This window comes from Platalea leucorodia (assembly GCF_965183815.1).
Source record: "Platalea leucorodia genome assembly, chromosome: 8".
Classification (NCBI taxonomy): Eukaryota; Metazoa; Chordata; class Aves; order Pelecaniformes; family Threskiornithidae; genus Platalea; species Platalea leucorodia.
In genome coordinates this window covers 8,033,161-8,059,144 of record NC_138830.1, presented here as the reverse complement: position 1 = coordinate 8,059,144, position 25,984 = coordinate 8,033,161, and the positions used below count along the sequence as shown (strand labels likewise).

At 41.3% G+C, this 25,984-nt stretch overlaps 1 protein-coding gene across 1 annotated transcript; it reads left to right on the top strand.

Moving 5' to 3' along the window:
* Positions 1–1,425: 1,425 nt before the first annotated feature.
* Positions 1,426–7,522, top strand: IQCJ (IQ motif containing J; the record flags this gene model as incomplete). Its single annotated transcript, XM_082319012.1, has 4 exons — positions 1,426–1,509; positions 2,555–2,619; positions 7,300–7,450; positions 7,511–7,522. The coding sequence occupies 4 exons, from the start codon at positions 1,426–1,428 to the stop codon at positions 7,520–7,522; spliced, it is 312 nt and encodes a 103-aa protein (XP_082175138.1).
* Positions 7,523–25,984: the final 18,462 nt, after the last annotated feature.

Genomic DNA, 25,984 nt, shown 5'->3' with positions numbered 1-25,984 from the left:
TTTGGTTTTTACTTTTTTTTTGTTCAGTCTTCACCCTGAGGTTAATAGAAAATGATGTCAAACACAAGAAATGATTTATGTAAGTCATGCAGGTTTTGTCACCCAGAGCTATATATAAAGTCAATTGCAAATTGTTTTCCCATTCTAAATTACCGTACATAGCTCTGGGATAGGCTGAAAAAATGACCAGTGGAATAGTACGGGAGAAGAAAAGGTTATCTTCTGAACTGAACTGTGCTTCAGAGAAAACAATTTTGAAAGTTGCTTGTTTTTAATATGCCAGAAGAGGATGTTCCTCAGAACAGGCAAAAAAAAAAAAAAAAAAAAAAAAGGAAGGCAAAAATAAAAAGAAGTTTCACAACTGGATTATTTCCAATGGCCAATGAGCAGTAGGCAGCAACCAGGCATCCCAAATCACGCACAGTGCTTTATCGGCTGCAGTGTGTCCAAAAAATGGTGCTACAATTAGAGACCCAGAGGGGCAAAGACTGGGGAAATAGCTAACTTGTCATCTTGACAAATCTAGTTTATGCATAAAACATATTTTGCAGTAATAGTTCTTCCAAGGCTGGAAAGAAATGAAAGCTGTATTAGGATTAAATCAGCTACCAACTGTGATCTTGTTTCATGTCGAACAGGGTAGAATCTTGTACAGGATTAAAAAGTGCCACATAAAATTTCTCTGTTTCACAAAATCGGCTTTATTTGGGAAAGCAGAAGGTAGAGCTGGCTGATCTGTTGTGCTCATGAAGATTGCAACGGTCTTATTGGAAGCAAAAATCTTTGATTCATCCCCAGGTCAGATAAAATCTACAAGACGAAAATATCCTTGTTTTGCCTTTTTAATGTTCTTAGCCTTCCTGGGAATCCTGTATCTGTATACAAGGTAGGTGTAAAGTAAATTACCCTCCTTCTTTACTCTGAGTAGCTTTTACTTTTACATTTGATTCCCAATGTAATGAGCTAAAAGAAGTCATGAGTTAACATCTTTGTGTTTCGCATAGACTTCTCATTTTCCAGTGTTGCTTAACTGTCAAACAGTTGCTGTACAAACACAAACCTGAAGGCACATCCCTGCATCTCGGGACGGTGCCGCTCTTTGCATTGCATCACAGGGGTGCAGTCAGGGGGTTCAGTGTTTGCTTGTCAGCCCAGCTTTTAAGGAGACTGGGCATGTGTCCTCTGCACGTGCGTGTCCCAGCGATGCCAGGGCGCTCTGTGGGTTTGTGTCCTGTGAAGGGATGGAAAGTTCAGCCTGGTAATTGCATCCCCTGGAGCATGGGCTTCATTGTGACCAGGTTCTCCTCCACCCCTCAACTCCCACCCATTCTGAACAATAAAACCCTGCCAGCTAGACACAATTTAGTTTTTTAAGCCACGTCTCTGTTCTGAACATCATGGGTAGATTTTTCCTGGAACGTTAGCATGGACGCAGGGAACCCCAGCTATGAATCTACAGTTAAATCTGTGACATCTCAGCTTGAAACAGGATCTGATGCAAATACCCTGGTAAAGGCTTTGGGCTGTAAATCTCAGCCAGTGACTCTCTTAATTATGAGACTGAATACTGTTTGATTGCAGAACAAAGAGAAGTGTCTTAAAGTACAAGCTGATGCTCACTTGCTTCTTACCAAGACCATCTCCTCTGAAATCAAAACAGCCACATACCTAAGATGTGAAAGAATACTTTCTTCTTTTGCTCTGCCTATTTTTTTGTAGGTCTGATATTTTCTTTCAAACTTATGTGCTGGACATCTTGATAAACGTATTGGGGTTTTTATAGATATTTTGGATATCTAAATTTGAAAGCAACCATGTAGACACTACCCAAGGGACTGTTTTGTTTAGTCATTGGCTCACAACCTCTTGAGGTCGAGGGGGAATCTCCAATGTTGTGCTGGGTTTGGCTGGGGTAGAGTTAATTTTCCTCATAGTAACTGGTATGGGGCTATGTTTTAGATTTGTGCTGGAAACAGTGTTGATAATACAGGGATGTTTTAGTTCCTGCTGAGCAGTGCTTATGCAGAGCCAAGGCCTTTTCTGCTGCTCACCCCACCCCACCAGCGAGCAGGCTGGGGGGGCACAAGAAGCTGGGAGGGGACACGGCTGGGACAGCTGACCCCAACTGACCAAAGGGCTATCCCACACCGTATGATGTCATGCTCAGCATGTAAAGCTGGGGGAAGAGGAAGGAAGGGGGGGACGTTTGGAGCAATGGTGTTTGTCTTCCCAAGTAACCATTACGTGTGATGGAGCCCTGCTTTCTTGGAGATGCCTGAACACCTGCCTGCTGACGGGAAGCAGCGAATGAATTCCTTGTTTTGCTTTGCTTGCATGTGCAGCTTTTTCTTTACCTATTAAACTGTCTTTATCTCAACCCATGAGTTTTCTCACTTTTACCCTTCCGATTCCCTCCCTCATCCCACGCAGGGGGAGTGAGCGAGCGGCTGTGTGGGGCTTAGTTGCCGGCTGGGCTTAAACCACAACACATGGCATTAGTGCAAAGCAAGGGCTTCCCATAAGCACATCGAAATATTTTTTTCTCTCCTTGTAGGAAGAACTCAAAAGGCTTCAGCACACCTTGGAACAGGTCAATGATGGCAAAGACATGCTTCAAAGGTAAATGTGTAACTTCCATGATATCTCACACGTGATAGCGTAATGTCTTTTACAAGGCAACAAGCCCTTTCTGAGGGCCAGTGTCTTTGTTGTAGACTATGTTTCTTACTTGGCAATATACTAAATATTCAATATTTTGCACTTCTCCCATAAACAATTCTTATTTTTAGTTACAGGAGGATAATTTCTGAAAACTGCTGTTGATTGAATGATGTAGTTAAGTGTCCAGTAAAGTCTCAAAATAACTCCACAGGTTGGGGTCTAATCTTACAAATTTTCATGCAAAGACCTTTCATTCATGTCGTTAGTCCCATCCAAAGCAGCATCCCGAGATGTTTGATTTTTATCTTCTAGCATTTTAAAATTGTTTTCTCAAAGCGATTGGTTTGCAGCACCAATTCCTCGGTCATAGTTTATTACAAGGATTTTTTTCTTCATATTCCTGTATGGCTCTTGCTGATGTAATTCATTTGCTACCGGCATTACCATTGTTACTTTCCATTTTACTCTCCAGCTTTTCAAACGTAGCCCCAGGGATGAAAGTTAATTTAGCAAGAATATCTATTATATTCGCCAGTGTGTTTTTTTTTATTTGCAGTGGCTTCTTTGCTGGGTGTGCCTGTCTCTGAAGCTGTGGCATCTGGAAGGTTTAGTGCAAGGACTCAGACAGGCTCCGATCTGGAAACTGGATCCAAATTGTTACTTTTGGTTAACAGTCAAATGGGGCTGGAGACAGGGACCCAGATGCCATCCTCCAAAGACAGTGATACCTTATAATGAGCAGCTCTTGTTCGTTTCTGTCAAAATTTCTGAATTAATTCATGGTGATAGCAAAAATGTCATGCTGAGACACATTAAACTCTTTTCTTTTTTTTTTTTTCTTTTCCATAGCCATCAGCTTGCCATGGATGAGGAAAATAATATCGAAAAATATCATATCAACTTACAGCCCTTGGAATCAAAAGTGAAAATGTAAGTAACAAAGAATGTCTTTTCTGCCTTTAAATGCAGCTGAGTTTGTCTGACTCCTGAACCACAGAACCCAGACTATCTATCGTGGATTTCTGTGTAACTTTAAGTATAAAAAAGCCTCAGTTTTGCAAAGTAGATGAGCTCTTCTCTACCTTTGTGCACGTGAACATTCTCTTTGAACTGAGTTTCAAACATTAAGCTTCAATGTTGCACTAATTTTGTCATTTTCTCTGTGAAACCACAGAATATTTGAAAAACTGCTAGATTTTTCATATATACAGAGAACATCCTGGTGGGGGGACGTACAGTGCAGAGCAAGCAGAAGTCTCTTCAGTGATATTTTTCACATCTAACAGGAAGCCTGGTTAAAGCTCCTCAGGCGGCTTGTGGGACTCCTCTGCAAGGAGCAGTCCTTGGGTTTGCATGGGGATGGAGATGTAAGCCTGACGGGACCAGGGCTCCTGGGCTGGGGGCTGCAGCACATCTATATGGCTCTAAGAAAGCTGGTTTTTATTGGAAAGCGAGGCAGTTGCTAGCACTCAGCCAAGGCACATAGATGACACCTAGCTGCACCACCTGGAAGGAAGAGATAAGCATCACTGTGTTCTTCTAATGAACTCCCCAGCTTCCAAATGCAATAATTTTAGGCTTTGTAATACATTTTCCACAAGCTGTATAGTTTACCATGGGGTCAATTATTCTAAAAAGCTTGATGGGCTGTATCAGGACATGTGGTAACACTGGGGTTATAACTTAAATCTTGCCCACATGTCTATCAGAGCAGAGGACTCCTCTTTGTGCCTGTTCCAGCGTTGTTCCTCCAGCCCTGGTACAGGCATTAGCTCCATCCAGCCAGCACCAACCCTGCGCTAACATGGTGCCACTGGACTTCCCAGTAAACAGCAAAAGTTTAACACGGCTCCACCTGCATTAAAAAGTATTAACATCTTTATGCTGAAGCCCCCAACTACTTCATGACAAAATTTTGCGACATCAGGCACAGCTTTACAGAGAGTTATATGCATTGCTACATTACATACTGAATTTCAGTTGAAAAACTACAGCTAACTCGCTATACAGGACGTTAAAATATTAATGCTATATTAAAATATTAAAAGGACATGAAGCTTCAAATTAAAATCCAGCCAGAGTCTTTTAGTCATGCAAATATAAGCCAGATGAAAGAATAAATTTTCAGAGAGCTTTCTAGAAGGGTAGTTATGACTTTGCCTCAGTATATTCCCAAGCATTAAAATAGAAAGCGCATGTAAATATAAATATGTAAATACTACTTGTATATATTATGCAGTAAAGCTTGAAACTGAAACAATGCGAAGTGTGAATGCTTGAGGTGTGAAGATGTTGGGATTTTTTAAAGCAAAATGAGTTTACTGAAAGCTCCTCCATTAGCACTCACATTTGGGAGCTTTGCTGTCCATTTTAAAGCTCCTGAATGAAAACAACGCAGGACTTAACCTACCTGACTAGCTCTAAAGTGCACCTATCCTGGTGAGGCTGTAATGAATGCTGTTTTGTTTCTGATCTGGTATTCTTCTAAAAAAATAACAACATACATGTATTTGATTTCCTCAACCTTGAGATGTTCAAAATGCCATGTGTGTCGGGAGCATTGTTCCCTGACTAGGAAAAATTACATGCCAAGAGGCACTTCCCGCTGTCTGGAGTTCCCAGCACTGTAGGCAAAGAGAAGTTGTAGGTGTCCTTGTATTGAGCTTCATCCTCCTCCTGCAGAGCCAAGAAGTTGGACGTGCCAGTCTGTAATCAAATGCCTTTTTGGTGGTGTCTGGGCACTAAATGTTCTTCTGGTTTGTGAAAGTGAGAGCAGAAATGACATCTTAGAACTATAGAATCATTTAGGCTGGAAAAGACCTTTAAGATCATCAAGTCCAACCATTAACCTAGCACTGCCAAGTCCACCACTAAACCATGTCCTCAAGCACCACGTCTACCCGTCTTTTAAATACCTCCAGGGATGGAGACTCAACCACTTCCCTGGGCAGCCTGTGCCAGTGCCTGACCACCCTTTCGGTGAAGAAATTTTTCCTAATATCCCATCTAAACCTCCCCTGGCGCAGCTTGAGGCTGTTTCCTCTCATCCTATCACTTGTTACTTGGGAGAAGAGACCGACACCCACCTGGCTACAGCCTCCTTTCAGGCAGTTGTAGAGAGCAATAAGGTCTCCCCTCAGCCTCCTCTTCTCCAGGCTAAACAACCCCAGCTCCCTCAGCCGCTCCTCACCAGACTTGTGCTCCAGACTCTTCCCCAGCTTTGCTGCCCTTCTCTGGCCATGCTCCAGCACCTCGATGTCCTTCTTGTAGTGAGGGGCCCAACACTGAACACAGTACTCGAGGTGCAGCCTCACCAATGGTGAGTACAGGAGGACCATCACTTCCCTGGTCCTGCTGGCCATGCTGTTGTGTGTATCTTAACTGTTAAAAAGGCAACATAAAAAAAGTATTCCTAGAACAAAGTAAATCCACGCCAAAGTCTTTGGACCCTTTGGTTTGAACCATAAGGCACATGGTAAGGTCCCTTCAGGAAGGAGCATTGCCCGCTGCACTGCCCCGGGGTGCAGGCACTGCTGGTGGGAGCAGGGCCAGGCAGGGTTTGGGTGTGGGAGCAGCACCCCAGCAGCAAGGCTGGGAGCTGAGCATGCCAAGTCCTTTGGGAGCAGGCAGGGTGGAGGAGAGTCATCTCCCACCCGCTCCCTGCACAGCCACCTGGGGAAAGAAGCGCAAGAGCTTTGCACCACTGAGAACAACTTAAGCAAAAGTCAGGGTACTCTACCTGACACACCGAAGGTTTTACTGACTTGATATCCCTGTGAATAAACACTCAATTGCTTAAAAATCCTACAAGGAGCTCTTTCTAGCTCATTGCACTGCAGCAAAATTGCTGAGTTTCAGGTCAGAATTTAGCTCCACTTTTCTGCAGAGTTCACAGATCATCCTGTGTGCAAACATCCACATACTTTGTGTTAATGCCATTACCATTGTAAACACAGTTTTAATTCCCAGCATCTCTCACTGGTCTCCCTGGCACCTTCAGAAAGGCACAGGCGGTCCGGCACTGCCACCTGGTGAGAGCCACCCCAGCCTCCAGTTCCCCGGCCACTGGCCGGCACAGAAAATGGAATTTCTTTACAGAATTTCACATCAGATTTTAGAAACTTGGTGGAAGTGTAGAGTTCGAAAGCAGAGCTCCTACTGCAATCCCCACGGCTTGCTTTGGAGGAGCTTTTAAGTCCCCATCTACCCAGGTAGGAGGAAATTTTAAAGGATACTCGTCTGGCTCTGAACTTCCAACCATATCTACATTAAAATCTGAAAGCTGATATAAATACAAGATTTTGAAGCCTGTTCATTCTTTTAAACAGATAATTGCATTTTTTTCTTTGTTTGCAAGATGTAAGAGAATTGCTGAGTTCTGTACAGTTTCACATTTAAATCTCTGTAAAGAATCTGAAGTAAAGAATTGCTTCTACTTAACAGATCTCAAGTTATACTAGTAGTGGCTAATATAAGACCTACAGAGGGTAGTTATGTGTGATCATTATCCAAATCGGAAAACTAAGTGCACAAAAAAAGGGAAAACCACCAAACCCCACCTCTTAGTTAGGAACATATATTTTAAATCCTTTTTGTTGCTGCATTCCCCCCAACCCTGCGCCTTGGTGTTTGCCTTAGCATCCAGCGAGCATGGCGTGAGTACCTGCAGCGCCAGGACCTGCCACACCACGAGCAGCTGGACAAGCGCAGTCCCTCCCCACCATCCCTCTCCTCGGACAAGATGAGCAGGTCCATCAGCATGAACACCTTTTCCGACAGCAGCACACCGGTGAGTACAGCTTTGGGGGCCACTTTCCTATTTGTTGCTTTTTGTTGCGTTCCTTTCTAGGACTTGGGATAAATGAAAGCTAAATTATGGGCTAATCATGAAAGAGGGACTTTTAGGGGAGGAGTAGTGTCTCAAATGAACTTGCAAACAGATGTGCCTCTTGTAGGTACAGTTGAATGTGTGATTGTGTGTGTTAGATGTGGATCTCAGCAATATTGTGTATTGGACGCAGCAGACACTAGCAGTGCTCTTGATGGGAAAAGGTGTTTTCAAATGAGGTTGTGTTCTTCTGCAGAAAGCAGGGATCTTCATATGTGTTTAGCACTTTGTGTTCTCCAAAAAACCAAACTGTGGTGCTTTTCCTACAAATAAATGCAGTTTGTAGTTTGTTTTTTTTTTTTTTTTTTTTTTTTTTTTCTTTCCCTAAAAGTGACTTAGAGAAGTTGATCTAAGGATTAAAAATTAAACTTGATTTTGGAAGAAATGTTCACGCCACCTTGCAGACTGGGTCACTAGCAGCTGGAGGCTGTACTTCTCTTTTTAAGGTGACTCTAAACTAGAAACCCAAATATAGAGCCCATTTTTTGAAAACAAGTGGCTTTGTGACTGTCTCTGGAGTGGGATCTTTTAGGCCAATAAATCAGCAGATAGATATAGTGCCTATAAATATGGCCTTCAGGATTGTGACAGAATACATCAGTTTTGAGGAAACTGTAGACTAGAGTGCATGAAATAATTCAATACTTAAAAAAATACAGGAGATGATAGAAATTGCCATGATGTGTGTTAGACTAGCTAAATAAAAGCAGGATATGTCCCACTGTTCGGCTTAGATGTGCGGGATAGGTGTGAACAGGTTGTTTGGAGCCTTGCTAGGAGTGCATATTGGTCTGCTGTATGAAGCGTTGTTGCCAGTCACAGGACAACGCTTGGTGGTTTCCGAGTTCGCTACAAAAGTCTAGAAATCATTGCTTGTGCAGTTCTTAAAGTAGATGGAGCCCCTGTGCAAGGAAGAGACATTTGTTAGTTTAACTCTGCCTTCAGTTGCAAAGTTGGAGCAATGCCACCTAACGTAAAGCACCAGGCAGGCTCACAGATCCAACAGAGCTTTTCTGTGCTAAGAAATCTGGTCTTGGACTTACGGGGACAATTTAACTCTTTCCTCCATTGCACTGCATTATCCAGGCTCAGACTGAAGCTAGGTGAGCTGTTTCCAGCGGCTATTATTTTTGTGACACTGTGGTTAGGCAGGCTGCATTAGATTTGGCAGCATTTAATAAAATATTACTGAGTGCACTGTTTTATTTTTAGATGCCTTGTGTTCATAGCTGGAGACCAGGATGATAAACTAGGTTGCAATATTGGGTTATATACTAATGCCTCATGTATTAAGCAAGTTAGGGTCTTCTAATGAGAGAGATCAATTTGGATCTCGTTTCCATCTGCCGCTGGCGTTTGCTGGAGCCCGGCTGGCAGGCGGGAGCGCTGAGCCAGCCGCCCGGCCACCACAAGAGGTCCCTCGTACCCTGCGCAGGGAGGCTCCTGGGTGCTCTCAGAGGTTCTCCATCAGTCACCTAATTCGGAAAACGATACATTTTCAATGCTTTCGGGTCTTTCGGGGTAAAATGAGTACGTCTGGGAGTTATATAGTTATATCTATATAAGCTTGGACACTAGAATTGCTACTTAGTTTGTGTAAATGCAACACCCACTCATCTCACTTCTGCATTCTACTTGTTTAGTGCAAAGGAAAGTGGGAATCGTCTCTTACACTTTTCTAGTGCCAAGTCTGTAAATAATCTTTGAAAAACCAGGGGGCATTTCTGAAGGCAAAGGAACCCCTCTCTGTTTAGTGTGTCCTTGATTATTGCGATATCTGAGGCTGTGAGGGGCCCACAGTTTTATGTGCAGGATGGTCCTCAGTTCTGGGATGAGGCACTGTGACTCCAGACAAATGCTGTTGTACTTTTCAAGGTCCTCAAAAACCATTTAAAACCAAACCTACTGATTTAAGATTGTTTTCCGTCTTCATCAGAGACTGCTGTGGGCATCTTGAAAGTAGGGAGCAGATGAAGGAGGTGAGGAGAAGCCTTTAGTGTGGGAGCTCAGCAGGTGCCCTAAGAGGTGGTTGAAGGTGTGAGATCTGGCAAGGAGGTGTCATATGGGTACGGTCTGAGAACAGCTACTGCCACAAAGCAAAAAGGCAGCAAGACTGCCTAGGGCAGTTTTGTTTCCTGATTGCTTCTGATGAAGTAAAGCAGCGCTGACCCTGTGTGCGTCACAGTTTTAGCTTCTGCAGTGCGTGCTTGGGTGCATAGGTGTGCGCACAGAAATGCCACCAGTGCACGTGCCTCTCAGAGCTGGGCTGGGTCGGGTCATCCTTGCTAGTCCTTGGACATATATGCTAAGGACAGACTCTGATATAATGCAGTAGTGAGACTGTTTCTGTCTGATACACATATGTTTTCCTGATGGCAAATGTCACCTTTTTTTGGTTTGGAATTGATACTGTCATGTTCGGGGCAGGGCAGGGACAAGGCCGGAACAAAACAGGGATAATTAACCTTAAACTGTTGACATGTGAATGGGAGAGTAATTGATTGTCTTAACCAAATAAAGACTTGGGCAGAATTAAATGCACCATTTCAACTGCGAGCCACATTTTCTGCTCTGGTATAAGGTAAACTTAAAATAGGAAAAAAAACCTCTGAGAGCAGAGAAACCACTGCTGGACTCAGCTGTAATTTTGCACTCTCTTGAAGTTTTGTGTTTATAAGACCCAAGCTGGAAGCGCGGAGTGGAGTTGGGGAATAATCAAGCAGTCAAACACATCCATTTGCCAAGTTCTCAATTTGGCTTATGTTCCAGAACAAGACCTTTGAAAAATGGGGCACATTCACCATAATGCCATTTCTTTTGCATTAACAGTGTTGCTGCTGCCCTAAGAAATACGCCTGTGCCTAGTCTTTGTGTAAAAGTATGCTGTGCTGAGCATTATGGAGTCTCCCAAATTTCTCTTGCTGTCTGGCAATCTTCCTCTGAAAATTTGGAGGAGGGAGAAAGTCAGACTGAAATTTGGACTCTTTGGATGTTTTCCCATTTGTTTTTTCAAAGAGGTAGAAAGCAACTAGCATGTCAAAATATGTTAGCAATAAGCATTGATGCAGATGGGAGAGAGAAATTTATGAAGCATTTTGAGAAACCACTGTCACAACACAGCCACTTAATTCAGCTGAAACCTAATCCCAGTTTTCAATTTCCTTTCCCAGTGCAAGCCTCCTGGTGTTCAGCTTTGCAGGATCCTCAGCTGGATCTTACACGCTCTGGGGGCAAAAAAGTAGTTGGCTACTTGAGTAATGAAAGACACAAAGGATCTCATGCCCCAAAAATGAGAGCCTGTGGGCTAACAAATGCATGTCACTGCAGCAGGATGGGTATTGAAACTGTGTATGCTGAGTATTTACACCAGTACGTGGGACCAGCAGTTGTAGAATTTTGAAACTCTTAGTTGGCTGAATAATACCTAAACCCAAGGTTTATTCAGACTGTTGGGGACAACAGAGAGTGTCAACATGTGCAGTCTGCAGCTGGAGAGTTAAGAATGATGTTTAGTCATTTGTAGTCGAAAGAGAAGGTCTTTGAGCTCATTTCTACCATTACTACAAACCTCCAGAGGCATTTGTAAGGGAAGACAGGGAATTACTAGGATTGAGAGATTGTCAGAGTTTCAAAAGCATTTTTCCTCTCTTGCCCTTGAAACTTTTTCATTCTTAAAAAATAAGACCAAACGTGCAAACAAGAGTAGAAAAAGTAATTAAACCCATAGGAAACTTAAATCCAGTGAAAAACCTGTACACTCAAAGTAAAAAATGCCCAGAATCAGAGGTGTGGGGCCTTTTGTCAGCATGTGCACAGCTTGTGTGCAGAGTGGGAGGGCAGGGCACCAGCATGAGCACTAACCCTGGGAGGAGTCAGCAGTGATGGCCTGAGCCTTGCTAGATGTAGTGCAGGGGAGCTGTGCCTTCCCCATATGCAGACACTTATTCATTTGCAATGATTATAACTTTGTGAATTCATCAAATATGACATTTTCTTGTTGTCCTAGCCAAGAAGATAAATACAGGAACACAAACCAACAAACTCTGAGTAACTTTAGAGAAGTGAGGAGAAGGGGAGATACCAGGAACAGTTCTTACTCTGCTCGGCAGCAGTGGGGATGCTTTCTGGTCTGCTGTACCACAGCTTTCATGGGTAGCAGTTTTCATATGACTTTTTAAAAGCCATTTGGTTCCCATGAGATGGGGATAACTAACCAAATGGGCTTTGCCTCTGGCCAGTGCGAGGCGCCAGCCATGTCATCAATCAGTTCATGACCGGTTCATTGATAGAGGGTGATGTGAGCTCTCCTTGACTTGCTGAAGATCATGTATGTCTTTTATGTATTTGGCTTCAAAAATCTGTAGCTTAGCCCTGCTGGCTGTGGTTACGAAATTTCACTTCAGAGAGACAACCTAATTGTGTGATTTGAAGACTCAGAAGCTTGATAAATCATTCATTATGATACCTTTGAATCCAGTGTTTGAACTTGTTTTGGATCAGCTAGCTGCCTTCATGACTGCAGAAAACTGTTGCTCTTAAAATGAAATACTGTGAAATAGAAAAGGAACTACTAGATTAAGGAGGAAAAAAAAAAAACCACAATTGAAATAATTCCTTATTTTTGCTGCTACCTCCAGTTCTTGGTAATTCCCAGCTCTCCTGTGTGAAATTTTCTCTTAATTTTGTGGCACAGGAACAGTGTCTTCTGGACTGGGACACTGAATCCTTGCAGGTACTAAAGGGAAGTGTCTCTTCCTTCAGGCTTTGTTTATATGCCTCTTGCCCTTGAAGTGTGAGCATCTCATCTCAATAGCATTTCATTACAGTTGTGCATGTCCTTTCGTTAGCTGCCTCAAAGGTACCAGGTGGTAAACAAGGCCACAGTTAATTCTTTTTTGACTCACACCACCTTTGCGTTCCTCCTTCTGGCTTAAGGGCTGGTTGGAATGGTAACTGAGGAAAACAGATAATTTAATTCAAACTTGTAATGACTGATCGCAAGTACCTTGAATAGTTCTAGGTAGTTGGAAGTCAGTTGTTCTGTTACTAAACTTTTAAAATAAATGTATTTGCAGGTAACGTAGTTTAAGAAAACCAGAAAGATTGGCAAGCCTTTTCTGGGATGCAGTGACTGAGATAGCAAGATGAATGATTACTGTTCTGGAAAATTACTTGAAGAGTAACATATGCATCTCTTCGAAAAGTTTTCTGGTTTTAAGGCATACTTTTATGCTTAATAAAGCACACTCAATTTGATCTGAATATTTGTCACTGAAAATATTCTTCTTTGAGATTCACATCCAATCAACATGTATTTCTGTTAAAACAGCATGAATTCACCTACCATGACTCTGAGACATAACACAAGGCACAAAATAAAATAGGGCACAATGAAAAGCAATAAAAAAACCCTATCAGATATGTAGAAGGAAGAAATAAAGCAGTGAACTTAGCGATCAGAAACTCACAACCAGAAAAAACTATACTAATCCCTAAGTATTATATACATTGTAGAGCTGATGAAGTCCAGAATTTCAATTTTTAGTAATTTGAAGGTAAACTTAAGAGGATAATGATCTGTGAACATTCACAATGAGATTTCATCTCATGTTTTAAACAAATTGATTTTCTTTTAAAATGTCAGGCCAAATTGCCTGCTCTGCTGCACTGTTTTTATGTGGTTTTAACTCTGACCCATAATTAATAACATTCCACCTGAAACAAGAACAAATCCTCTTTTCTTTTAATTTGGCTTTTTTCTTTGTCATAAACTACACCGGCCAGTCCTAGAATGACTCTCACAAAGGCTGCCTCTATCCAGGTCTTAAGACATGTATGTGTGTCAGTGAAAGCACTGTTAGTTCCCTAGACTCCTGCCAGAGTGCTTACTACCCTCTTAATCCAAGAACCTGTCAGGTAGATGAAATTATCAGGTAATGGGTCACGCTTTCTGTTTACAAATACATAAATCATTCTTGGCATTGGGGAAAAAAAGTGATGAGGCTATCTCAGAGTGTTTGTGCTATAGTATACAACGTTCCCTTGGGCCTGCCTCCCAGTAGAAAACTGATATAATAGGCAGAATGACAGAGAAAGGACATAGCTTGAGTGATGAGATGGGAAACAGACTTTTCTTCTTAGGCTACTGCTTTGTAGGCTAGCAAAGAAAGGATTTGCCAACTGTGTGTCGTTGTGGTTATGACCTGCTTTCATGATGACATCATTATGTCTCTCTAAATGGTTCAGTCGCAAAGACATAACCTGTGAAAGCCACAGGAAACCCGATAATCCTCAACAGACAAGCAAAAGCTGGTGCCAGACATACCGGTATCCAGAGTTCCTATAGAATTTCTGTGGGATCCTGATTTTTTTTACTTTAGTCTGAAACATTGGCATGGAAACAAAAATAATTTCTTCCTCTCCGGGCAGAAGTGGCTTCCGCTGTGCGTGATTTGAAACTACACGTCCAGGAGGACGTGTTTCCCCCCAACAGCCAGCTCCCACCCTGCTAGACCTTCCTAGGAGAGAATGGCAAAACACTGCCGGACCCCCCCCTCGCCGCCCCCCCAGCCCCTCGGGGGCTGCTCTCGGCCGGGGGCGGCGGGGCCGCCCTCCCTCCCCGGGCCCTTCAGCACCGCGGACAGCGGCGGGGGCCGGGGCCCTTCAGCACCGCGGACAGCGGCACCGCCGCGGCGCGCCCCGCCCGGGCTGGGGGCTCGCTGGGCTTCTCCCTCTAACCGCTTCGCTCCTGCCTGACGAAGCACGTGCTTTTCTGCTAATAACGTTCGTTCTGGTGTTCACAAGGATGGTAATAACTGATTCTGCAGAATGATCATTTCTTACTTGAGCACGGTGCTTGAATAGGCTGCTTTCTACTAAGAAATAGTCTAGTTAGAGCTATAAACATGTGAAACATGCCTTTCCAAATGTGACCATATGGTTATTTTTCTACCCTTTCTCCATTGGTTGATGTCACAAAAAGTCATTTCCAAGGTCTTCCCCCCCTCCCCACAAGCTGGGTTAGCTGCAAATACAACATAAACCAAATCCACATTAAAGACCAGATTCCTACTTTGTCTCACAAGAATACTATTGACAACAAAAGAAACGTTATTTCCAGCTAATTACAGTGTCAAGTACCTGATATTTATTCTCTAATGTTCAGGATAAGAGCAATGAGCACAAACTGAAAGAGAGGAGGTTCCGTCTGAACATTAGGAAACACTTTTTTTAACTGCGAGGGTGACTGAGTACTGGCACAGGTTGCCCAGAGAGACTGTGGAGTCTCCATCCTTGGACATATTCAAAAGCCACCTGGGCATGGTCCTGGGCAAACTATTCTCAGCATCCCTGCTTGATCAGGGGGGTTGGACCAGGTGACCTCCAGAAGGGCCTTCCAACCATTCTGTGATTCTGTAAAGTAGTAAGTAGGAATTGGAGTGAAGTAGTTGGACAGGGACTATAATACTGAATCAAAGATAATACAACTGCTAGGAGATGTTTGCAGCTCATTCTGTTTATAATTAAGCCTCTTATCTGGCTGGAGTTCTTATCCTGTAGCTTGGAGAATTTGGACTGCAACAAAATTCTACTTGGTAAGAATTAGCACGTAATTTACTAAGTTTGCTTTTGAGGAGGGAGGGATCCTTTGTAAAGTAGCAAAATAAAAAGATGCAAGGTGTTCAATTTCTTTATAGAAGTTTGGTTTTTTTTTTTATTTCATACTTTAGTAGTGACGCATATAGGGCTTTGCTAGTTTCCACCACTTATCCTGGGTGTATATAATTTTCTATACTACAAATTTGAAATAGTAACCTTGTAATGCAGATTTACTACTAAAATCCATAACTACTTACTGTGGGCAGAATTTAAGCGACTATTTTTCATTAAATTATAAAATTTACAATGTGCAAGTACTCATAATGTGTGGGTGGGTATCTCTCCAGAAAATCAACAGTTCAGAACATTTTCTTCATAACTTGCAAACTTCTGTAGATGGAACAAAGAAAAAAAATAGCTGCGCTGTTACCACATGCTGCTTGCTGAAAATTATTTAACTCTTTGATAGGAGCTAGTTTCCTTTTTAGCTATTACCAGCCCTTTCATAGATGCTATTTTTAAACACTGAGTCTTGTTTGGATTAAATACATTCCTTTGTTTTAGTACTGGTTTGGTGATCTGGGACTGCAGTGTAGCTTGAGAGTTCAGAAACGTGGAGTTTTCTAAAAAAAACTTTTGGACAATGTCATGTGTTTTCATACTTAATTTGCTCTACCAGAAGTTGTCAACCTTATGGTTTAGGAAAAAAACATCCTGAATGTTTTCTAGCATCATATATTTATAAATCTTGTCACCTTTAGCTAAAGTGATCTTGGCTTTGTATACTGCAATGCAGTGCTATTTAGAAGCAAGAAAAAGGTCTAGGGTAAAACCTAGGCTCCATTCATGGCAGGTTTAAAACTCCTCTTGACTTAATGTAGCCAGAGCCCACCCCTCCAGGGCCTGTATCTGGGGGCTGGGCATTGGGATCTTTTGCATTATTATCAAAGTTTTGTTTTAAAAATTTATGAAATTTAACATACAAGATTGAAGAGATTCTATGATTCCATTAATTCATCCTTTTTTCTCATGCTGACGGAAAGTCGTACATCATCCTGCCTGATATAATTTAAAATAAGACATTTCCAAAAGAAACCTGCCTTCAATCAAAATACTGCCTTCAAGATTCAAAAGAAAGGACTTGCGGTAATGATATCTCCACCCTAAATGTTCTGATGGGGCTTGGACCCTCTGGCTTGTAGGCAGATTGTCCTCATTTGTAGCGAATTGTACAAGTGTTCATTTCACTCATTTTGGAGGCTAAAAAAAATTCTGTGTATTACAGCAATGAGAATTTCATGTTTCTTGCTATATCTTCTCTCGATGGGTTTCGCAACATACTGTGGTTAAGACACTGGTATAAAAAGGGGAAGTGGTAGAAGGCAAAACCAGATGCCATCAAACCCCATGCCAGATGGTACACAAACTAAGGGGAGGGTTTGCTCTGCTCTCATCTCCAGCACCGACTCCTTCAGTTATCCGGGAAAACTGTGGCTGTGGGATTCCGCACCTTAGTGCCATCCTGAACTGTAATTGCTGCTCTGACGCAGGACTTGTGACATAATGACACAAAATATGGAGATTTTTAGTTCTTACTAGATCACATTAGTGCCCACCCCTGAGCTTGGTTTCCCTTGGACACTCTGAGGCTCAGCTCTAATAACTGACTGAAGGTGGTGCACCTAGGAAGGAGGCCAAGTTAATCAAACCTGGTCTTTGGGACATTTCTCCTCACTGATAGAAAGAAACATCTTTTCTTTCACCACAGCACTTGTGCATTCCCCCAACCTCTATTTTTATTCCCTTTCTGTTGTTTCCCAGCTCCCCTTCTGCTTGCTACATCCCTGCAGCAACCCCTTGCTCACACCTTCCCTCTGTGTGAAACTGTGAATGTGTCTTAATTTGATTACAGCGTAGGTACAGTAAATAGTCCTGCCTCTGCAAGTTATCCCTCTTGGTTGAAATGACAACCCTCATCTAATGCTTTCCCCCTAATTCTGTGTTGTTTTTTTTTTTTTTTTTTTTTCCTGTAGAGTCTTTTCTGTTCTGTTCCTCAGTTCCATCTGCTTCAGCACTGCTCTTATGTCCTGCTTAAAATAAATGAGAGAGTACAGTGTAACGCATTAAAAAAAAAAAAAAAAAATACATTGACAAACTTAGGGTTCTACATTTGGGTTACCAAAAATAGCTCCAAATTTCCAAATAGAATTCCTGCCTTGTCTGAGACTGAGACCAGGACAGCTCTGGTGAGAGGGATGTGTTTGAGAAAAATAGTGTTCTTCTGAAAAGTAGAAGAGGAATCGTAAGCGTGATTTTGTAACGAATTAATAATACTAAGCAAGCCCTGTTGCTTTGCCCTCATTCAAACTAAATATTACTTCCCTTGGTTTTCATTATAGCTGGTTTGTTACTGAAAGTAAGTAGTAAAATATTAGCAGGAATTGTTCAAACGTGCACCAGTAATCCTGCGTAGCTTTAAACAGACATGGGTTAAGGTAGTACACAGTGCGAGCTGGGACTGTGAAATAGATTTTTACCTCTGGCAGTAACCAGGCAGCGTTAGCAGGAGGGTGGTAGTTTGTTTAGGTGGAACTTTACCAGCTAATATAATTTGTGATGATTAGCAGAACGAGCTCCAGTGCCAAACAGAAAGTGTGACTTGATTCCCTGCTTATGAATCTGTGACTCAGTATTACAAAGAATCTCAGAGACATTAATTGTGATAAATGCATTAATGTTCATAGTGATAATAACATTTTATATATTTGCAAACCAAAGCATGCTCTAGCACAATACTGAAGCCTGTGCCAGAAAATCTCATAATTTTGTTCTGGAAGGTCAAATGAAGAATTGTTATTATTTCTGATTGTCTGGAATGGATTAGTAGAGCCCTCATAGTAAAAACGAATCCAAAACTAAGAGGTTTATGAAATAAGAGCAGATTTTACGTAATGTGAAGGTAGTAAGATAGGAAGGACAGGTCCAGTTGGGAAAAGACCAAGTTGGGAAAAGACCAAGTGTTGAACTACTTCTGCCACCAAAAGCTCAGTTTGCTCAGCTGTCCTTCCTCCCCTGTGTGGTACCTTCAAAGCTGCATTCCTTTTGCTCAGTGATGGATTAAGATTTGGTTCTAAAAGTAGAACAAAATCTATTTGCAGCTTCTGCATTTATAAGTCCCCACACCTGCAAATGATACCTGTGCTTATGCCGGCTTTCCTCAGATGTGTTTTGCACCTGCAGGAGCAAGAAGAAGATACCAAATTATTTCAGACAGTGCAATCCTAACAAGCACTCTCTTGTCTTTAAAAAGCTACACAAAAGGAAGCAGAGCATTGGTATGGGGTACGCTCTCTCTTTTCTGTAAGGCTGGCTTTGTGAACCTGTGAACAGCAAAGGAGAGAGGGAGCTGCCTGATACATATTTACAATGTGATTTCTATATAATGTAAAAATGCAAATCTTTGCATTTGCTCTTGAATAACGTAGATGGAAACATAATTAAAGATGAGGGAGACAAACCCAGCATTGGGATGAAAAGGGCTTAATTGGAAATCAAATATTTGATGATTTCATGAGAATCATTAATGCTGGTGTGGGCTATAAGATAACATTTGAAATTAAGTGAACACAGAAACAAATGTTCTTTTCAGTTTCTTTAATTTGCTTCAGATAATTTCAGCTCTAAACATAAGCAAACAACATACAATGCTTCTGGCCTAACATGACATTTGTCTTTTGAATGGGGATTTTATGTAGAAATAGTTCTTGCCGTGAGTTTGTGTATATATGTGTACATACACATAATAATCCAGAATGACTATGTATGTTTAACTATCTTACAAATAGTGTCCCGCAGGGCTTTTAAATGCTGGGATACAAAAGGGCCATCTCAGTTCCTTTCTGCTGGTGGTAGCAGAATGCCAATAGATTTCTTTTTCTGTGTTGTGTATATTGAATGTTGACTATTGATGTGGTTAGTCAATTTGATACATTGCAGTTTAGTAGCAGCAAAATCAATTAAAAAAATATCTCAGTTGATGACAAGATGTCTAACAAGACATTTCTGAACAATGCTTCTGTGGGAATATTCAGTGGGGACATGCAGCTCGAGAGAACTGAAAACAACTTCATTGTACTTCTGGAACGGGAGCTGGCTTTGGTGTGGTGGCTCACAACGGGATTACCCTGTTTGGTACTGATGGCAGGTCTTAAAAGTAATAGGTTTATTTTAGAACTTCCATTTCGGAAAATTAGGCTGAATACTTCATAAAGGTTTTCTAAGAAAAAGAATTAGAGAAAAAATTTATCTACAATATCTCATTTATTACCACAGCGTGGAAACTCCACACCCTGCCTTTGGCAAAGCCAGGCCCCCAAAATGAAAACAATAGTAGTGAAGACTTTTAATGGTTAATCAAGCAGGTGGGTGCAGAGCAGAATCAGACTGTTATAGAAACTTCTTGGAGGGTTTCTCTTCAGCCTTGTGGCAACATCTTGAAAATCCAGGATTTCATGTGTCTAGTGAACATCCCTCAAAATCACATTTCACAATTTTATAAGATGTTCTACACATCTGTTCTTTTACTTCTCTGTGTTATTCTTCTCATGTAGAACAGGGCTAGAGTTGGGTGTGTGTGTGCATTGCTCTATGGTTATTTGCCAACAGGCTCATGTGCTGGCAGCTGGGGTAGCATGCCATGAGCACTGACAAATGCTGTATGCTCAGCGGCCAGTGAGTCTTGATGATGGTATTTGCAGCCTCTTTGGGGAGTGATCCCTCTCCCATTGAAAATCGTCTGATTTTTTTTCTTTAGACCAGAAAAGACCAGGTCTTTTCCTGCTGTTCAGGATGTGCAGCTAAAATAATACTAGAATATGTAGTTACTAACAAAACTCTCTGAGATCCCAGCTTTGTACTTTGGGTGTTGGTGACAGTTTCAGAGCTGAGCACAGATGAAGAGAGAATACAGCAGAGCGCACTAATCCCGGCTCCTAGGATGCGTTGGGGAAGAGCAGGCCTTGGCAAATTCAAAATATAGAGATCTGTCCCTCCCCATGTGTGGGGACAGCGCTGCAGAAGACAGAGCTCAGATGGGCAGATTTACAGAGACAAATATTTGAACAGCGCAGAAAATGAGAATGGGTTTTGGATGGGAAAGAGAGGAAAACCCAAAAGCTGAGCAGAGGTTCTCTGTGGTTTGCTCTGACCTGGCAGCATCTTCCAGGTAACACATCCATTTATCCCTACCACCCCCTTGGCCACAACTGCTTGTCTCATCTCATGCATGGGTTCTGTTATGGTATTCCTCCAGTGATAAGGACACATTACTACAGAGAAAATAAGATTACGGAATTGTTTTTCTTTCCAGCAGCTGCTGTTGCTGGTTAATTTTTCCATCTATCAGTTGTGTGGGAAGAGTACATTGTGGTACGTCTCCAGCTCTAGATTATTTGAGACTGGGTCATTTCCAATGGCAGGTTTTCCCTGGGGCAATTAACTTCACTCACTGGAATTAATTATACTCTGACGTTACCAAAAAAGGGGAAAAAAATGTAGGAAATCTAAGTAACAGACAATACAGTCGTGATTAGTAGGACCAGAAGGAATTAAATGTATGAAATACTTGTAATAAAAACTTATTAGTATGTAGGGAAAACCATATTGAAATAGCCAGAACCTGATCGGTTGTAACGGTGGCTATATCAACACTGAAATGTGGCAGCATCGCTTTAACAGTGTCTATTACAGAACAGTGTATCTTTCCAAATATATTCAGTTTATATCATCCCAAAGTGGAAAGTACTTATTTCTGCTCATAAAATACATTTTCACATTAAATATACTGGAAAAGTATATTTCTACTTGAATAAATACTAACTATTTTAGCTATTTCTCTCATTGCTATGAATTTAAGCAACCAAATAGCAAATATTGTCCTAGACTTCGGGAGATTTTAAATCTATTTCAATAACTACATTTTTTGAGCCAGCTTGACTGCTTACGCATATGAAATGACTTCTTAGGGTCAGCTAAAGTTCATCAGTAAGACATTTTAGGAGGGAGAATGTGCTGAACAGTTCTGCCAAAGGAATACATTTAAGGCAAAAGCCCTTATTTTCTTAGGCAATTTCTCTCAAAGTAGGGAATTATTTCACATTGGGGAAAAAAAAGCCATTATAATTTTAGCAAAGAGCCCGAACTGGAGCAGCGAAGTGCCTCGTTGTTAGTGATTCATTTCCCATCTGCTCAGCACATGGCAGAGGTGAGCCCAGACCACACGGGCACTGCTTTTTGAGAGGAAGGTTTGGCAGCTCTGCCTGCTGCCCGGCAGCTCAGCATCCCTCCAGCACCACTCCTCAGTAAACAGAATAAACACGCACAGAGCTGCAGAACAAGGAAGCTGATGTGATCAGCTGTCCCCAGCACAGCGTAACTAAACCCAAGTTGACTTTCTATGAACAGCAGTTTAGAAGCCCTGCGTACTTTTGCAAAGGTCTTAATTTTAACATTAAGATGATATCTGAACTTTCCATACAGGAATTACCAAATCCTAGTCATAACTTGAATTTGTTAAGTGTAAATTACTATTTGGTTGGGTGACCTCTTAATGTTATCTATCCATTTTTCCTTTGGTCAAATTCCAAGAACAAATTACTTTATAAAATCAGCTTGATCCAGACTGTCTGTCAGTTTTTCCATTAAAAATGATTATATATTATTTCTCCGTGCCACTAATGTGCAGGAGAAAATTGTTTCCAAAATGAGTTCTTGCACAACTGGGTGCTAATAGTAATAGTTTTGTGAGCAGATCTTTCCCTGAGGTAATAATTTTTTTACTTAAATGGATTAAGACACAATTTTCTGATGTATTTGGTCATTGTTTTGTTTGAGAAGTGATACTGTGGGTATTGGAGATGAAATTATCACCTTATTTCCCACATTTGGTAACACTTGTCATGGATCCATTGTCAGAAATGACATGGGTTTAAATAGCATAAATTTAAGCTCAAGCTTGCACTGTACCCTCAGTACCATGCATATACCCTGTACATGATGCAGCTTCCCAACGTGGAAATCAGGGGGCAGTGCCAGGCACAGGGGGTCCATGAAGGACGTGGCAGCCCCTGGGGAAGCGGCTGCACAGAGGGGAAAGCAGACAGGGGAATTCTCTGTCTTGAAATAATGGAAAGAAATTAATTCTACATAGCTGAAGAAGTATTGTTACCAATGATCTCATTTGTTTGGACCATGTAAGCTTGTATGTGTCTTTCTAGTCATGGATTCTTGGGGGGATTTAACATAATTAATGTTATAGCCTTGAATTCATAGGATTTCTTTAAAAATATGGGTGAGGTGGCAGCCAGTAACGTTGCACTACCCAGAGACAGCACTTTTATTTTTTATTTATGAATGGAAATCATTACTGTTTTAGTAAGCTGTTGGGGCTTCTTTGGATTAGTTGTGTTGACGTGACTCTTCCAGGACTTCAACAGAACAGAACAACACAGGACATAGAGAACAATTTTTTCTTGTAGTTGAAATCTTTTTTTAGCAAGTATTAGTATTTTTAGCAAGTATTTTAGCAAGTATTAGTATTTTTTAGCACCACCCTGCTTTGTCAAAGGCCTTCAAGAGATCTAAGGATGCAGTGAACCTTTGGGTTTTATTCTATATTATGAATAACTTCCATGGTTTGTTTGATTGTGTCACTTAGTTGTCTGCTGCATATGAAGCCCATTTTGTCAGTGGTTAAAGCTGAGGGAAGATTGCTGCTTTTCCCTGGGTAAAAGTCTTTCAAAATATTTTCAGATCTAGAGTGGGGTTGGGCGCTCAAAAGAACCTAATTTTTTATAGCAGTATATGTGTTTTCATATATATTATATAGTATATTCAGTTTTGTCTAAATTATGACTGCAATAGGAACAGGTTCCAGTTGGCGTTCTTTTTTTTTTCCTCTGCAGAGGTAACTGCTCTTCTTTTACAACTTTATTTGTCCTTGGGATTTTTTGTGTTGCCACTAATTGCTTTGAACTATTTTCCTCCTATGCTTTTCCTATGGTGAGGCCTATAAACAGATATTTACTGAGTGTGGAGTGGGAGCAGCTTATGGGGGGGGGGGGGGGGGCGGAAATCCTTTCTTTTCCATTTCTGTGACTCTTTCCCCCTTGCCTCTAAAGTAACAACCATTATGAGCCTCCTCCACTTGATACCTCAAAACTTCCACTGTCCTACCAAGTAACAGTAAATTTTGAAGGGGTTTTGCATTTTTTCGTTCTCACCTCTTGCTCTTTTATACAGTAATATTTGGTTTGTCATCGCCAGGCTACCTAAAACCACACTCAGACTGATGGCACAAACTCCTGTGGTTTCCTCCCCGAGGAGCTGAGCTGTGGCCAGAGCTTTGCCAATGCACCAGTCGTGTCCTTATCCCAGCTGACTGTGGTTTAAACTTTTCTTCAGTGGTGGCTTCTGAAATTTTAGACTTTATTTTGCCCATTTGGGATGGTTTTATCCTTTTTAAAATCCTACTCTCTCACTTGCATCCCATCCCATTTGCAGAGAGCTCTCCTGCCTGCTGAGCTAGCCGTGCCAGCTCTCAGCCCGCCTGCTTAGGAGACAGCTGTTATTTCGGGCGTGCCTGGATTTCTCTAATTGTCCCTTCTTAGAGGACATTTAATTAAACGTTTTTCCTCCTGTCGGACAGGGTAATCATTGCGGGGAGCAAAAATGTTGGGATCTGAGCAGTTAACATCAGGAAATACATGAGTACAGGGTGTCAAAAGAGCCATAGATGAACTGTAGAATATTGCTGTAATATATTATATTTGACTTTTTACTGCTGTGTCTAATAATGCATTCTTCACATCGTGTGCAACAGTCGTGTTGCTTCATTATTTTAAAATTTAGAAGCTTTTGTTTTTCAAACTAAACCCCATGTTTCCAGTTCCTCATTATGGTGCTGGTTTAATTGCATTACTCCTCTCATTGTGCGATTGAATATGGCCATTCAGCTAGAAAAATGCTGCTAGAATAATGTAAATGGCCAAGCTTTGGTTTTTCCAAGGTATTTAAAATTCTGTTGCTGTTCCCATAAGCCACAGACAGTGGATTATTTTTCATGGACAGACAGTACATCCTCCTCTTGGGGGTTTTATGGACAGACTGTATAAAATGATAACACAATGAATGGGGCACCTGCCATACTCTATCAGCTGCCTAAATCAGCTGTTTCAGACAGAAATTCAATACAGTAGAATAAGTGTCAAATAGATTTTCAGGTACAAGGTATAACAAAGAATTTCAAGAGTATTCTTGATACATTTGCACCAAGATAGCTTTAAAGACATTTATGTTGCTTCAATAAAGATGTTGTTAAGATGCTTTCAAAGCATCTTCAAAATAATAAAATGACTTTGGTACTCTGAGGAGCTAAGAAGAATATCATATTATTATTATATTTGATTATGATGGTGTCCAGAAGTCTTAGATATTGTACTGCCTGTTGGATAAAATATTACTGTTTCAGTGAGGAACAAAAGGAGCATCTTGTTCTAAAGAGCAGTTTGAGGGCGGAAAGGAAGAGAAGTTTTTGCAAGTAGGAATAAAACCCTTCCCAGTAATTTTATTTTTATGCAAAGTAAGTGCAATGATGAAATATAAATAGATTAGCATGCCATAATACTTTACATGTTAACTTCATGGTATTTCCGTACACCGCAGTGCTGTTTACCCTAGCCTGTAAAAACCTGCTGCGCACATTCCTGAGCAGCCCAGAGTGCTTGTGCTTTATATTCTCTTGTGTTTAATTTTGCAAACTTGGAATAAAAACCCAGAGATTAAATCTTGAAGCCAAATTTCAGAAACAGACTTCCTACCTCAAAGGAAATTGAAATGCAACGTGGAGGTGCTATGGAGAATTCAGCGGTTTTAATCTGGAGCTGTATTTGTTGGCATGCAAAGCAGTTAAAATTATGACTGTGGCTTCTCTACCAAAGACTGGCAAAGCGCTGTAGACAACAACACTGGAAATCCTGGCGTGCCTTATTGCCCACTTGGTGCCCATTTTGATGTTTCTCTTCCTGATGGTAAGATATTGTCTAGATTTTCTTCCAAAATAATTTTAAAATTAACATCATGGGGTGGAGTTACATCGGTTGGTGTTGGGCAGCTCTGGACATCTGTCTGTCCCTTCCCATTTCTGAACTTTCTGAATTTCTGCAAAAAAAACCAAACTCACTTGATTGAGACATAAACCTTCTCCAAGACAGCGTGGCAAGAATCAGTGAGGCTCAGAAGAGCTTAGGTTTTGCACATACAAATCGCAGTTTGTCTTTTCCATTTCTCTATTTCCATCCAATACGTTTAATCTTGATATACTTAGTTGTTAAGTATGTCTGCAGGAACTCCTTCATTCTCTTCTAAAGAAACAGATCCTTTACTGATCCTTAACCCAAATGAAAGGGAATTGGACAACTGGTACTTTGTGCCTGAATTGTGACCTTTTAGGAGAAGCTCTTGCTCCCTCTTGGAGAAGGCTTTGCGAGGGCACTGATCTCCTGCAAATGTGAGCTTGAATTACCACATTATTAGACATCCCGAAACCCAACTCGATGCTGTAAAAATATCCCAAAGTTTCTTAACTCTCTTCCCAGGAGGAGGTTTAATGATCCAGAAAATTAAGAATATTCACATTTTGTCAATGAAGAGATAGTTTACTTTTAAATGCTCATACTTCATTTCCCTCATAGCCTTTAGCATAAGCATAGACCTTTGCTCCTGAACACTGCATGTGCTATAGATGTCCTTTCAACTGTCCTTGTCTTTGGGAGTATATTT